Source organism: Otolemur garnettii, unplaced genomic scaffold, assembly GCF_000181295.1.
Source record: "Otolemur garnettii isolate 467f Iridium unplaced genomic scaffold, OtoGar3 scaffold00012, whole genome shotgun sequence".
NCBI classification, from domain to species: Eukaryota; Metazoa; Chordata; class Mammalia; order Primates; family Galagidae; genus Otolemur; species Otolemur garnettii.
The window spans coordinates 19,474,542-19,490,034 of record NW_003852407.1 but is presented as its reverse complement, the minus strand read 5'-3'; the positions used below and the strand labels follow the sequence as shown (position 1 = coordinate 19,490,034).

Below are 15,493 nucleotides of genomic sequence, written 5' to 3'. Positions count from 1 at the left end.
GGAGGTGGTGGGTTCAAACCCAGCCCTGGCCAAAAACTGCAAAAAAAAAAAAAAAAAATCTATCCCATGTCCTTCAATTAATACTATAAAAGAGTTACACCAAATACTTCTAAGTTTTGTTTTGTTTTGTTTTTTAAAGAGATGGAGTCTTGCTCTGTCACCCAGGCCAGAATGCAGTGGCTCACTGCAATCCCCAACCGCTACACTCAAGTAATCCTCTCACTTTAGCCTTCCTAGTAGCTGGGACCACAGGCATGTCTGACCATACCTGGCTGTTTTGGGGGAAGGGGTTTGTAGAGACGGGGGTCTCCATATGTTCCCCAGCCTAGTCTCAAACTCCTGGCCTCAGCTATCCTCTGCCTTCCAAAGTTCTGAGATTACAGGCGTAAGCCACAAAGCCAGGCCTGCTAACTCACTTTACAAATTAATACATAATTACACCTACCAATCTTGTTATAAAAACATATATCATTTAACCAGATTAAGAAGCACTCATAAAAGACTATATATTTATACATATTTTATAAACATTTCCTCCACTTAACACTAAGCAAGATAAAAATATAATAAACTTAATGTTTTTTACTTATATTATTTATGTCACAAAAGAAAATATTATTTTTATCTACTTTCTTCATTTGTTCTTTCATTCAACAAATACTTATTACTTGTATGGTCTAGGCATTATAGGGTCATTAAATATGGAATGTCTGATTTCAAATCAAAAGTTTAGTTTTTGATATCTCAAAAAGGAAGCAGTACAATTAATCAAAGTAAGTGCCAAACTACTAACACAGTTTTTCTATCTTGATGGTAGCTTGTTTATGTCAGCAGCAAATAAGCCTGGAGAGTCTGTGATGAAATCACAAAAGGCAGTTTCCACACCTTGTTGAGAATTAAATATTTTTCCATGCAAGAAATTGTCCAAAGCCTGGAGAAGTATCAGTTAGGAGCAAGGTCTGATGAATTCAGTGGATGACAGAGTTTCCAAGTCCAGCTTCTAGTCTGAGCTTCCACCTTTAAGTTTAAGCAGCACTGTTTGTGTGACATATGGTTGAGTGTATTCTTGTAAGAGGACTGGCCTATCTCTATTGACCAATCTCTGTGTGACATGTGTTTGAGCATATTTTTGCAAGAAGATTGGCCCGTGTTTACTGCCTAATCTCGGCTGCTTAACCCAAGTACTCTCATCATTTCATCCAATTGGCTGCAATTGACAATCAATGTCAACTGACCAGGTTTCATGAAGCTGTGGTGGATAATACCAGCACTGGACCACCAAACAGACACCACTAGTGTTTTACTGATGAATATTTGGTTTTAGACTGTGTTTCACCATGTCATCTTTAACCATTATGCTAAACACTTGCACTTGCCAAAAAGAATTCATTTTTCATTACACATGATAATACCATGCAACATAATAATACCATACAGAAATGGTTTACCTGGGGAGGGGAGGAGAGGATGGGTAGAGGGAGGGTATTGGTGGGACATATGCATAGGTGGGACCTATGGTGCATCTTATAAGGGTAAATGTAAAATTTACTAAGTGTAGAACATAAATGTCTTAACACAGTAACTAAGAAAATGCCGTGAAGGCTTGATGAAAATAGTTTGATAAAAATATTTTAAATTGTATATGAAACCAGCACATTGTACCCCATGATTGCATTAATGTACACAGCTATGATTTAATAAAAAAAAAAAAATGGTTTACCTTTTTTGACGACAAAGAAAGGCAAACTTTGAGACAATTTCTCTTCTGATGCCTGTTTAATTCATGTGGAACCCACCTATCCAGCTCCTTGCTGGACTGTTTCAAATGGTCCAATATTGCTGGAGTAGTAATGTCAAACCTTGCTGCCACTTCACGCATAGGCTGATATGGTTGGTCTTCCACTACAGCTTGTAGCACAATCATTAACCACCTTAGCCAAAATTTGAAAGAATGACAATGCGCCTTCATAATAGAAAAGTAAAATTAAAAAAACATTTAAAAAAATAAAATGGCTGGGCACCTGTAACTCAGCAGCTAGGGCACTAGTCACATACACTGGAGCTGGCAGGTTCCAATCCAGCCAGAGCCTGCCAAACAACCAAAAAATATCAGGGTGTTGTGGTGAGCACCTGTAGTCCCAGCTACCTGGGAGGCTGAGGCAAGAGAGTCACTTAAGCCTAAGAGTTTGAGGTTGCTGTGAGCTGTGATGCCATAGCACTCTACCCAGGGTGACATAGTGAGACCATCTCAAAAAAAAGAAAGAAAGAAAGAAAGAAAAATAAAATAAGAAATGTCAAAGTGAAATGTCTCAGAGATATCAACTGTCAAACTCAGTACTTTAGGTATTCGGACATTTCATACTCAATAACCTAATACCTTAGGTATTGGAATAAAATAAAGAGCCAAAGTTCCTGAGACTATTTTTCAACATTGTATTCCCATGCTCTAGAATTCCATAAGCATTTAAATATTTGTTGAATGATCTCCCAAGACAAAGAATTACTTTTTTAAACAAAAAAAATTTTTCATTCAAAAAAATAATAAAACTTGTTACATACCACTGATGTTAAGGTCATAGTCTCCTGCCGTAATCACATTAGCTACTAATCCTTCTGCAGGCTGACTGCCAGAAACAACATCATTTAAAAGCTTCCGAATGGCTCCAGGCTGAGGTGGTTGGGTGATAATGTTGCTTACTGCTATCTTCAAATTTTTAATTATGTGAAGTTGATTATTAGGATCTCTCATGTGAACTTTAAAAAAAAAGAAAGGAAAAAACTTGAAATTATTCCATACAATGCATAATAACCCAAACTTATTTATTGGTTTACAAACAAAAAGACGCTCACATCAGAAATCAGCAATTGCAAGTGGAACATTCTTCCAGAATGTTTCAAACATTCCCTATATGCCAAAAGGACTAGCTAGACAATCTACAAACCAAAGGACTCCTCCTTCTCACATAATGCTACTGCTCACAATTTCCCTACTGTAAGTCCTTTCATTTCTCCTATGTTTAGAGCTACCAGAAACCAATCACCATCCATACCAAATCTCTAATTCTCATCTCACACTAAAGCTGGTACACAGCAATGCAAGGTCTGTGGTATCAATACTAGAACAATAAAGGCAAAGAAAGGGGAATTAAATGCTGCGTGTGGATGTCCTTCTGCTTTCCCTCGTCTTCTACTAGCATTCTCAACCTTTATTTCATTATCATAAATATCAATGCCTACTTTGGTGTGGGATGTTGATAGTGGGGGATGCTGTGCACGTGTAGAGGTATAAGGTATGTCGGAACTCTCTATACTTTCAATTCATTTTTTCTGTGTGCCTAAAACTGGTCTTAAAAAGTCTGTTTAAACAAACAAAAATCAATACCCAGATTTCCTCTACCCCAATACCTCCTTCTTCCACCCTGCTATATACCTTGCTTCAGTCTACAACATTTATAACTAGTAGTTCAGAGCTTCAGGATAGAAAAATAGGTTCCAAAGTGATTGCAACAAGAAGACAGTGCCCATAGTCTGCCATAGATACAGACAAATATTATCATACAAGATGATTAATTTTCACAGTAGTGAAAGCAGTCCATTATAATGAAGAACCTAGTTTCTGGAGTCAAGCCTTAATTTAAATCCCTTATCAACCGGCTTACCTAAACAACTTTTTTCACTTTTCTGTCTTTCAAATTCCTCATCTGTTATATGTGATTAGTAACTATTTTGAAGGGTTATTTTAAGGATTTACATGAAACACTGTAAGTGTAAAGCCCTAAGCACGATGTTTGACAGTAAGTGATAGAAACCGTATTACCATCAGCAGGTACATTACAACTGCATCACAGGTCATCATCCATAAATAAAAGGCAACTTTGGATAACTGGTTCTGGGTATCTACCCAGAAAAAGATGATACTTTTTTTTCAATGGAAAATGCTTTATGTCAAAATTCAAGCCTCCCCATATTTTAAATAAAGTCACCACATAAAGACTTCCCAAATTTCTTATGCATTCTCTCTGTTGACTCCTAAAACTTATTAAAAACCCATGTCTCAAGGCTAGGTATGGTGGCTCATGCCTATAATCCTAGCACTCTGGGAGGCTAAAGTGGGTGGACTGCTTGAGCTCAGGAATTCCAAGACCAGCCTGAGCAAAAAAACTGCCAGGTGTTATGGTGGGTGCCTATAGTCCCTGCTACAAGGGAGGCTGAAGCAAGAAGATCACTTCAGCCCAAGAGTTTGGGGTTGCTGTGAGCTATGATGCCTCCAAACTCTAACAAGGGTGGCAGAGTGAGACTGTCTCAAAAGCATAGATTTAAAAAATAAAAGCCCAAGTCTCCAAAATATTTTTTAAATAACTGTATGTAACACAAATATGTGCACTTGTAAATTTAAAATATATGCATAGAAACACGCAAATTCTATCATAGTGGCTACCTACATGAAGACAGGAAGGAAAAGAGACTAAGGAACTGTAAAAAGGGAACATCAACTATATCTCTATTAAGTTTGTGGTAGTAGGGGACTGCGTTCGCACTTTCCCCTGATAAAGAACAAAAATAAAAATAAAAAGCAAATAAGACAAGGAGTTAACAATTATTAATTCTGGGTAATAGCTGGATTTTTTTGTATTGTCTACATTCTTCTGTAATTATTGTTTTCTAATGTAAATGAACACAAACATGCCTCTCTCCATAGTTAAAACTTCCCAGCTAGTCTGTTTATGTAATAGAGAAACAAAAAGACAATAAGTACTATGGTACATTTTTGTTATCTTTAACAACACACTACACAAGTATTTTCCTTAAAATTAGTAATAACTGTCAAATAAGAAAATGTATGTACATTAAACTTCCCTTTAGTGTTTTTTTTTTCCTTTTTTTCTAAGAGACAGAATCTCACTTCATCGCTCCCGGTAGAGGGCCTTGGCATCACAGCTCACAGTCCCTCCTGGACTTAGGTGATTCTCTTGCCTTAGCCTCCCGAGTAGCTGGTGGGACTACAGGCGCCCAACAGAATGCCTGGCTATTTTTTTGTTGTTGTCGCAATGTGGCTGGGGCCAGCGCCCTACCCACTGAACCACAGGCACCGCCCTCTCCCTTTGGTGTTTAATGACTTTTGGATGTTGGGTTTTTGTTTTTGTTTTTGTTTTTTTTGGAGACAAGAGTCTCACTTTGTTACCCTGGGTCAAGTGCCATGGCGTTATCATAGCACACAACAATCTCTAACTCCTGTGTTCAAGCAATCCTCTTGCCTCAGGCTCCCATGTAGCTGGACTACCAGCTACTACCTTGCTAGTTTTTCTATTTTTAGTAGAGACGGGGTTTCTTTCTTGCTCAGGCTGGTCTCAGAACTCCTGAGCTCAAGCAATCCACCTGCTTTGGCCTCCCAGAGTGCTAGGACTACAGGTGTGAGCCACCATTCCCAGTTAACTTGTAGATATTCTTAACTGTTAATACAAAATTATATTCTAGTTTTGCCCTATATTTGGGGTGAGTTTATCACTTATTAAGTAATCCTGATAAATTCAGAAATGAGGTACTGAGTGTGGCAGCAGCCTCTGAAATGGTCCCCAACAACCCTTATTTCCTGATATTCACACTTAAGAGTGTGAATATTTTTCCAAGAGTATCTAATACATCTAGTGCTCTATGAAATGTATTCTGCAAATAATAGTATAGTTCATGATTGTACCTAGCATATCAAACTTAACTGTATAAAGAAAATCTCAAAGGCTAGGCACTATGGCGCACACCTGTAATCCTAGCACTCTGGGAGGCCAAAGCAGGTGGATTACTTGAGCTCACCAGTTCAAGACCAGCCTTAGTAGAGCTAGTGCCTCACTCTTGCTCAGGCTGGTCTCAAACTTGTGAGCTCAAGCTATTCACCCACCTCAGCCTCCTAGAAAGCTAGGATTACAGGTTTGAGCCAACAGGCCTGGCCCTATAATAACCATTTTATTTTAAATTGATTTTATTTTAGAGAGATGGAAGAAAATGTGGTGAAGATATGAAAGAAGAGAGGAGAAAGTGAGTGAAGGGAAGATGGGGGAAGGAGAGAAAAATCTATAATAACCATTTTAATTGTAATGTCATAAATGCTATTCAAGTTTTAAAAATGTATCTAAGGGACTAGGCACAGTGGCTCATGACTGTAATCCTAGCACTCTCAGAGACTGCAGTGGGAGGATCCCTTAAGCTCAGGAGTTGAGACCAGCTTGAGTAAGAACAATCAATACCCCATCTCTACTGAAAATGGAAAAATTGAGCTCAGCTCCTGCAACTCAGCAGCTAGGGCACCAGCCACATACACAGGCGCTGGCGGGTTCAAACCCAGTCCAGGCCTGCCTGACAACTATAACCAAAAAGCAGCCCAGCATTGTGGTGGGTGCCTGTAGTCCTAGCTACTAGGAAGGCTGAGGCAAGAGAATCGCTTACGCCCAAGAGTTTGAGGTTGCTGTGAGCTGTAATGCCACAGCACTCTACCAAGGGACTCTGTCTAAATAAATAAATAAATAAATAAAATGGAAAAGTCAGCCAGGCAGTGTGGCTGGCACCTGTAGTTCCAGCTACTCAGGAAGCTAAGGCAGGAGAATAGCTTGAACTCAGGAGTTTGAGGCTTCTGTGAGTTAAGCTGATGCCACTGCACTCTAGCCTGGGCAACAAACTCTGTCTTCAAAAAAAAAAAGCATCTAAGCAATCTAAAATGGCTCTTTACTGCCTAATACATCAAGTCTGAACTCTATTTTTAAGGCTCTCCACATGAATAGTACTCAGATTTGTTCTGCCATCCATCCCTCTCTTTAGTATAGCTCTTACGGTATGTTTTGCTACTAAAACCTACAAATAAGTCTCCTGAAAATACTTGGCACTATACTTAGACACCACTTAGATTATCTCAGTAGTCAAGGTAAATTTTTATCCTAAAATACAGCATATTTGCAGGCCAGAAATAGAGTCCAGTCATTTTTTAACATTCCTTTCTCCTAAGGAAATTTTAGCTTGTTTCAGTTAATCATATTCTTAAATTACACTGCCCGAAGTGATACACTCATGCCTCACTGCATAAAGAAAAGCTATCTTTGTAAAGAACCTCAAAATGTATTTACCAGCAAAAAACTAAACAAGTGAGCTATGATCATGCCCCTTCACTCCACCTAGGCAACAGAGCAAGACCTGACCCCCCACCAAAAAGAGTAATAATCCTAAAATACCCAATACCTGCATGCATACATTCATTCAGTCATTTACTTATTTTTAGAGGCAGGGTGATGGTATGTGGCCCAGAGTGAAGTGCAGTGGTACAATCACACCTGGGTGATCCTCCCTCCCCTTCTCAAGAAGAGCTGAGACAAACAGGCACACATTACCATGCTGGGCTAAATTTTTCTATTTTTTGTAGTGATGGGGTTTTACTATCTTGTCCAGGCTGGTCTCAAACTCCTGGCCTTAAGAGATCCTCTCACCTCAGCCTCTCAAACTGCTGGGATTACAGGCGTATTCCAGCCTAGCGCTTCTCTTTCAGTCCTTATTGATTCCTACCTATGTTATTATAGCCATTTTGAATTTAAGGACATTGAGGCATATAAAAGTTAACTTGGCCAGGGCCAGGCAGGTGGCTCAGGCCTGTAATGCCAGCATTCTGGGAGGCCAAGAGAGGTGCATCTCTAAAACTGAGGAGTTCAAGACCAGTCTGAGTAAGAGCAAGACCCCATCTCTACTAAAAATAAAAAAATTAGCCAAGCACAGTGTACATGCCTGTAGTCTTAGCTACTCAGGAGGCTGAGGCAAGAAGATTGCTCAAGCCTAAGAGTTTGAGGTTGCTATGAGCTACAGTAACGCCACAGTACTCTACCCAGGATGACAGAGTAAGACTCGTCTCAAAGAAAAAAAACAAAAACAAAAACATTAACTTGTCCCCAGACTTACATCTGGGTAAGATTTAAAATAAAACAGGTAACATGACTTGAAATAATTGTGTTTTTAATCTCCTGGTAATATTTAGAATTACTTATTTACACTAAAGAGCAGTGCTATCCAAAGAAATAATGTAAACCATGTGTATAATTAAAATGCTTAATAGTCACATTTAAAAAAGTAAAGAGAACCTGGTAATATGCTGTGTAGGATATTGTATCCTCTTTTATAAGCGAAATGTGTTTGTAATTTCCCCTTTATAATAATATAGTTTCTCCAATTTTAATATCAGGTGTATCCAAATTAAGTAGAATGATTTTAAAGTATTTCTTCTTTTTCTATTGTCTATAAGATTTGGCATGATCTGCTTTTTGAAATTATCTTTTACTTTTATTTATAAATATTACTTATTTTTTGAGACTTTGGAAAAAAAAATAAGTTAACTGATGACTCCACACTGAACCTCAGAGTCAAAGCATTCTATAATAGACACACTCTTATTTGACAATATGAATGCTTTTTTTGCCTTATTATTATTGCTTAATATTTCGATGCAGCAATCATCTGATTTCTTTTCTGAATGTATTTATCTTTGTTTGTTCTTTACGAGGTTTTTGTTTCTAGTCCTTATCTTAAACATTGTTATTGTTATTAAATTTTAAGCCTTTTTAATTTTGTGAAGGCAAAAAGTGGAAACCTAACACACATATATGTAAAAAAAAAGAGAGAGAGAAACAAGTGAAATGTCTAATTTTATTTAAGCCAATATTTCTAAAATATTACCATTTCAACATATCAATATAAAAAAATCAGTCATATTTTACATTCTTTTTATTGCTAAGTCTTTGAAATTTGAGTGCACTTTACACTTACATCTCAATTTGGACTAGAAACATTTCAACTGCTCAAAAATTGGTCACAAGCAATTAGAAGGGTATAGGCAAAAGGTATAAATGATGATTGAGTGGTTGGGGAACAGTCAGGAAAACATGCCCTCCTGGGGTGTGGAACAGTAATGCCTAGATTAAGGAGGACCTTCAAGTCTAGGAAGGAGACTTTGAATTTCATCCCTAATGGTAAATGTGAAGTAGTCAGATTCCTGAGCAGTATGAAATTCTGGAAGATTAAGGAGTTGTTTGATTTATAAAGAGACACAGGAGTTGATGTAAATTTTAAAGTTTAAAGTGATTAATACATGGACTACTAGGATGGTAGCATTAGAAACTTGGCCACCATGCCTGGTCCATTATTCTTTATTAAAAAAGAAAGAAAGAACACATACATCAAAGTCAAACTGGCTCTTAAGTGTTTTGTTGTTCTGGGGGTTTTTTCTTTTTAAGACAGAGTCTTACTTTGTCACCCTTGGTAGAGTGCTCATAACTCAAAGCAGCCTCAAACTCTTGGGCTCAAGCGATTCTCTTGCCTCAGCCTCTCGAGTAGCTGGGACTATAGGCATCTGCCACAACACATGGCTATTTCTTTGAGAGACAAGGTCTAGCTCTGGCTCAAGCTGGTCTCAAACCCATGAGCTCAGGCAATCCACCCACCTCAGCTTCCCAGAGTGCTAGGATTACAGGTGCGAGCCACCTCACCCTGCTGTTTTTTGTTTTTTTTTTAAGAGTTTAAGAATGTAGGCCAAAGGCTGTGATGACGGGCAGAGAGATACCAAAAATGAAAAAAACGTTGGCAAGGTGTGGTGGCTCACATCTATAATCTCAACAATTGGGCCAGAAGATCTTCTGAGTCCAGGAGTTCAAGACAAGCCTAGAGAACCTATCAAGACTTTACAAAAAAATTTAAAAATTGGCTCAGCACCCTTAGCACAGTGGTTATGGTGCCAGCCACATGCACCAAGGCTGGCGGGTTCAAACCCAGCCCCAGCCAACTGAACGACAAGGACAACTGCAACCAAAAAATAGCCAGGCGTTGTGGTGGGCACCTGTAGTTCCAGCTAAACGGGAGGCTGAGGCAAGAGAATCGGCTTTCCAAGGTTATAGCAAGCTATGATCAGGCCACTTCACTCCACCCTGCGTAACAGAGATCCTGTCTCTAAAAAGAAAAATAATACAGGACACTTTCTTACCCTGCATAACAGAGATCCTGTCTCTAAAAAGAAAAATAATACAGGACACTTTCTTTTTGTTGCCTTGTACAACACTGGAACTGAAACTGATGACTAAAGTGGAAGTTGAAAGGCTAAAGCAAACGAAAAGTTAAGGCTAAACTTCACTTTAAATACAAAAGTAAACTTGTAATAGAGCTACACTCCCAAAGAATACCTGTGGCATATAAATTCATAAATTTGTGGTACAGTACTGTTTTGTGGAAAAGTTATCATAACCAAATAAACATCATAGTTGCCTGCTTGATACAGGTTTATCATAAAACCCCTCATTTTGCACAGATCTTAACAAAAAACTTTACTTGCACTTTTCTATGTTTGCAAGATATTGACTAAACTACATCTGAAGTTCTATTATTTATTTTATAAGCAATGTAAAGCTTATTTTTCTCTAAATCTAGATAATTCCAAATATCTAGACTATGCAAAATAGTCTATACCTAAGAAAAAGTAAAATAGCTAAACAGAAGTTTACAGAGAGATAAGCCTCATCGCCAGAAGAATGTAACATTTAAGACAACTTTGAAAGTTCAGTGTAACACCTCATGGAAGATAACCCGGTCTTCCTTACTCTTAAAATCCCGTCGGTCAGAGAGACAGCACCTCCCTATCAGCCCTACAACTAATTCCTTCCCAGTGGCAGCTGACAACAGTCTCAACGCCCTTCTCCGGGGCTCGCAGTTTTCCTTAGACCAATTACTAAACAACCAGGCTAGTCCGAGGAAAACAGAAAGCACCTGGAGAAACTGGGGGTTAAGTAAGACCGCTCCAGCTTGACAACCCCACTCCGGGGCCCTCCTCCAGACGCCACCTGAGGGCCACACTCCAAGTCGCCACGCTACCGGCTCTGGGACGTAAACAGCGCCCTTCTCTCCCCTTTCCCCCCGCAACTTCCTTCTCCTGGCCACTGCTTTGCAGGAACCCAGTGAAAAAGGCATCACATACCCTCGGAAGTGAGACGAGAGAAAGGCTTAAGCAGCTCCGCGAAGCTGAGATGATTGAGACGGGTGAGCCGCTCGGCTTCGTCGCTGCACAGCGCGGCGACACAGGGAACGAAGGAGTCCGGGATTAGCTCCTGCACTGATTGTACACACTGGGCCATCGCCGTGGCAGAGACAGCGGCGGCGTCCGCCCTCAGGCCCACTTTCAGAGCTGATTCTGCCGCTGCAGCAGCTACCGCGGCCGGGCGGGGCCCCGCACTAGAGCCTAGAGACGATTAGAAGGAACCGACGCCGCCGCCTCAGCTCGCAGGGCACACACCACTGACCCCCTCCCTGTCACTGCCGCTCCTCAGCGCTCGCCCCCGCGTCCTCGCATTCCACCCCGATAGGTGGAGACGGCGACAATCGCCCCTTAGCCCTTTGGAAAGCAAAACCTTGGTCACTGCCTGACCGGAACCGCCATGTTGAGGCCGAACTCTGACCGACCGGCAGTACTACTCCCAGCAGCCCCCGCGCGCGTCCCTCACGTGACTGTGTCAAAGTAGGCGGCAGGCCCGGGGAGGCGTGCTGAGGAAGGGGAAGTGAAGAGTGACGGAAGCCGGTTTGGAGGCGGGAGTCGGAGGCGGTGTGCGAAAGCTCCCCTGCTGGGAGGGGCGGGGCCACAAGGGCTGTGGGCGGAGCCAGGAAAGCTTGGCTGAACTGCGGGGCAGGCCAAGTTCTCACGGCCCTACTTGGCAGGGCAGAGACAGGTGCGACTGCGGGCCGACTGGACTGGAGGTAGATGCTGTCATAGTGATAGAGGCGCCCGCTCGCTTTCCACCAAGGCCAGGGCTGTTTGGCTCCCCAAAGGCTCTCACTGGCTGCGGTGGGTGACTGACATGGCTGTTCGCGCTGCTTCCTGCCCAGCGCTCCGCTTTTCCCACGCTCGCTGGTGGAGTGGCAAGAGGCCCCTACCTGCTCACGGAAGGTGTGCGGCTCGCCAGGTGCTTGGGGGTTTCGCTGAGGTTGACCTGTATCCTTTGAGCATACCGTGCTTTTAGAAATGGACTGCCACTGGTGGACTCAACCAGTGAACAGAATGGAATATATGCTGTTGTGGGTACTGCAACTAACCGGACTGTGGGAGGAAACTCCTGCGCTGCGGCGTTTTCGTTAGTCGCAAGGAAAGGGTGCGCTTGCAGACGGCCGTGTTGTTCGTCTGCGGGCCTCTTCCTTTTTACACTCTGCTAGGGTGTTTACTTCGTGTGGAGGTACACGAAGCCATTATTTATGTCCTGGGTGGAGTTCTGAACTGGCTTTCATTCCTAGTTTTTATTTTTATAGATTGTTCCCATAAGTAAGTAGAAGTGAATGAAAAGAATTTCCCTACTGGTCTGGCGCTGTGGCTCAAGCCTGTAATCCTACAACTCTGGGAGGCTGAGGAGGGCAGATCCCTCGAGCTCAGGAGTTTGAGACCAGACTGAGCAAAAGTCAGACTCCGTCTTCTAAAGACGGAAAAGTTAGCCTGCATATTGACTGGCGTCAGTGATCCCAGCTGCTTGGAAGGCTGAGGCAGGAAGATGTCCTGAACCCAAGAATGATGTCTCAAAAAAAAAGGAATTTTACTATGGAGTCGCTCAGTTGCCTGAATTCCTTCTGAATTACAAGCCAGAAATACGAAGTATAAGGCAAGGAAAAATACACCACTTTTTAAAAGTTTCTTTATGTGCCTATCTGTCTTAAAAAAAAAAAAGACGGGACCTCCATGTGTTGCCAAGGTTTGTTTTAAACCCCTACCTCAACCAGTCCTCCCAGGTTGGCTTCTTAAAGTGGTGGAATTACAGAGATGAGCGACCATACCCATTGAAAAATGCACTACTCTTATCATGGTTTTATGGTGCCTTAATTAAAGGATGTTTCCCTAGCATCACTGTCTCAAAATGTACAGTGTTTTGGCACCCTGAGATTTTTACCATGGTAAGAATTAATGACAGGTGAGAGGTATGCATCTCCCATGTAAATTAAGAAATGGGAAATAGGAAAGGACAATAGGATACAATGATATGAAGCCTTGGCCACATAGTAAGTTAAAAAGATGGAATGTGCAAGTTAAGGATCTGGAAATTCATTTTCTGAAAGTTTTCTGTGCCTGAGCACCTCTTAGAAGTTATTCTTATATTCCCAGAGGTACACATAATCCCCTTCTGAATGTTTTTGATCTTAATCCTTTACCCTTTATACTGTGAGAATCTCCTTTAACTGAGTGTGACTCAAGTTATAAGATATATTTCTTTCATAACAGTACTCCTAAATGCAAACTCCTAAATGCAAAATCTACTTTTATCTGACACTCAATTAAAAAATGTATAAGGAAATTTATTTTGGTTGAAAGTAAAACTAGCTATTAGATTCTTTGAGAGTGATTTTCGAGGGTAAATTAGCCTAAATGGATTTTTTGAGATATAATTCAGATATCATAAAATTCACCCTTTAAATCAGTGCACAATTCAGTATGTTCAGAAAGTCATGCAACCATTATTGCTACCACCTAATTCCAGAATATTTTCATCACCCCCAAAACAATTCTGTTACCTACTTGCAGTTACTCCCCACCCTCCTGTGCTCTGCAGCTCCTTGTAAGTTACTAACCTACTTTCTGTTTGTATAGGTTTGCCTATTCTGGACATTTTATATAAATGGAATATATAATATGGGGCCTTTGTGTCTGGCTTCTTTCACTTAGAAAAATGTTATCAAGGTTCATTCATATTGTAATATGAATCAGTATTTCATTCCTTTTTACGGCAGAGTCTAAATAGGTTTTGATAATCAAGTAAAAGAAGCAAAAACTATGTTGATTGGTTTGATGTAAGCAGGTCAGATTGTATAAAAAATCAACACATTGTACCCCACATATGCATAAATGTATTCATGATCTATGTGTATATGACTAAATAAAAAAAAGTAAATAGGTTTTGTTTTATGCATTGATTTTGCATAAAACAGTCTAACACCACATCCATGCAGTGTTTCCAGTGAGTAACTTCATTATAAAAAAAAATCTATTTCTTTCCTGATGTACCATTTCCTAGTATCTCTTTTTTCTTTTGACAAGGTACTATTTGAACTGTGGAAACCCCTTAAAGGAGATATTAACTGTGGCCATAGAAGCACATCTTTACTCAGGATTCTTTCAATGTGAAAACAAAATAGAAATTAAAGGTTTCCTAGCCTCAGCAAAGATGGGGATTTTTTTTAAATTTTTTTTGCTGAATACAGGGAACTTTATTGATGTTACATGATAAGGTGGGGCTCCCTAGCCCCTTCCTTTTCTTCAGGGGGTCTGGTGTGGAAACTATGTGGAGGGAAGATTCACTGTGAGGTGGAGGACTGAGTAGGCTGGGGCACCCCAGCAGCTGAGAGCCTCTTTCCCCTTCTCATGCTTTGATTGGGGCTGGTGGTCCATGTGCTCTTATTCCTTGGAGGCCATGTGAGCCATAAGGTCCACCACCCTATTGCTGTAGCCAAATTCATTGTCATACCAGGCAATGACAAAGTGGTCATTGAGGGCAATGCTAGCCCCAGCCTCAAAGGTGGAAAAATGGGTGTCACTGTTGAAATCAGAGTAGATGACCTGGTGCTCGGTACAGCCCAGGATGCCCTTGGGGAGCCCTCTGATTCCTGCTTCACCACCTTCTTGATGTCATCATATTTGCCAGCCTTCTCCAGATGGCAGATAAGATCCATGACCGACACATTGGCAGTGGGGACACAGAAGGCCATGCCAGTGAGCTTCCCATTCAGCTCAGGGATGACTTTGCCCACAGCCTTGGCTGCGCCAGTTGAGGCAAGGATAATGTGCTGGAGAGCCCTGTGGCCATCATGCCATAACTTCCCAGAGGGGACATCCACAGTCTTCTGGGTGGCAGTGATGGCATGGACTGTGGTCATGGAAGATCTTGGCCAAGAGGGCTAAACAGTTGGTGGTGCAGGAGGCATTGCTGACAATGCTGAGACTGTTTTTGTACTTCTTGTGGTTGATACCCATCATAAACATGGGGGCATCAGCAGAAGGGGCAGAGATGATGACCCCTTTTGGCACTCCCATGTAAGTGAGCCCTAGCCTTCTCCATGGTGGTAAAGATGCCAGTGGACTCCACAATGTAGTCAGCGCCTGCCTTTCCCCATTTGATTTTGGTGGGATCTCGCTCCTGGAAAGTGGTTATGGAATTTCCATTGATTACAAGCTTCCTGTTCTCAGCCTTGACTGTGCCATAGAACGTATCATGAGTGGAATCATACTGGTACATGTAGACCATGTAGTTGGTCAATGAAGGGGCCCTTGATGGTGACAATATCCACTTTGCCAGAGTTAAAAGCAGCCCTGGTGACTAGGCACCCAATAGGACCAAAGCCCTTTATTCCAACCTTCACTTTCAGCATGGTGCCTCGGGGATATGGCTATCTGACAAACAGGAGGACCAAAGTGCCCAAAGACAGGAATTTAATGGCTCATCTAACTGCAGGTAAAGGT

The 15,493-nt window shown here is 41.3% G+C and overlaps 1 protein-coding gene and 1 pseudogene across 5 annotated transcripts in view; both read right to left on the bottom strand.

The window, feature by feature from the left end:
• TRAPPC8 (trafficking protein particle complex 8) overlaps positions 1–11,480 on the bottom strand; it is an 85,661-nt gene extending 74,181 nt beyond the window's left edge. For 4 of the 5 annotated variants that reach the window (XR_002772040.1, XM_023510213.1, XM_023510215.1 and 1 more), the window contains exons 1-2: positions 10,985–11,480; positions 2,560–2,754 (exon numbers count right to left, since the gene is read on the bottom strand). Coding sequence is in view for 4 of the 5 variants with exons in the window: in XM_023510213.1 (XP_023365981.1) it covers positions 2,560–2,754; positions 10,985–11,141 (352 nt within the window). In the remaining variant the exon portion in view is untranslated. The remainder of the gene's footprint in view (positions 1–2,559; positions 2,755–10,984) is intronic. The other variant, XM_023510214.1, reaches the window with a different exon arrangement.
• Positions 11,481–14,431: 2,951 nt separating this feature from the next.
• LOC100954789 lies at positions 14,432–15,293 on the bottom strand (annotated as a pseudogene).
• Positions 15,294–15,493: the final 200 nt, after the last annotated feature.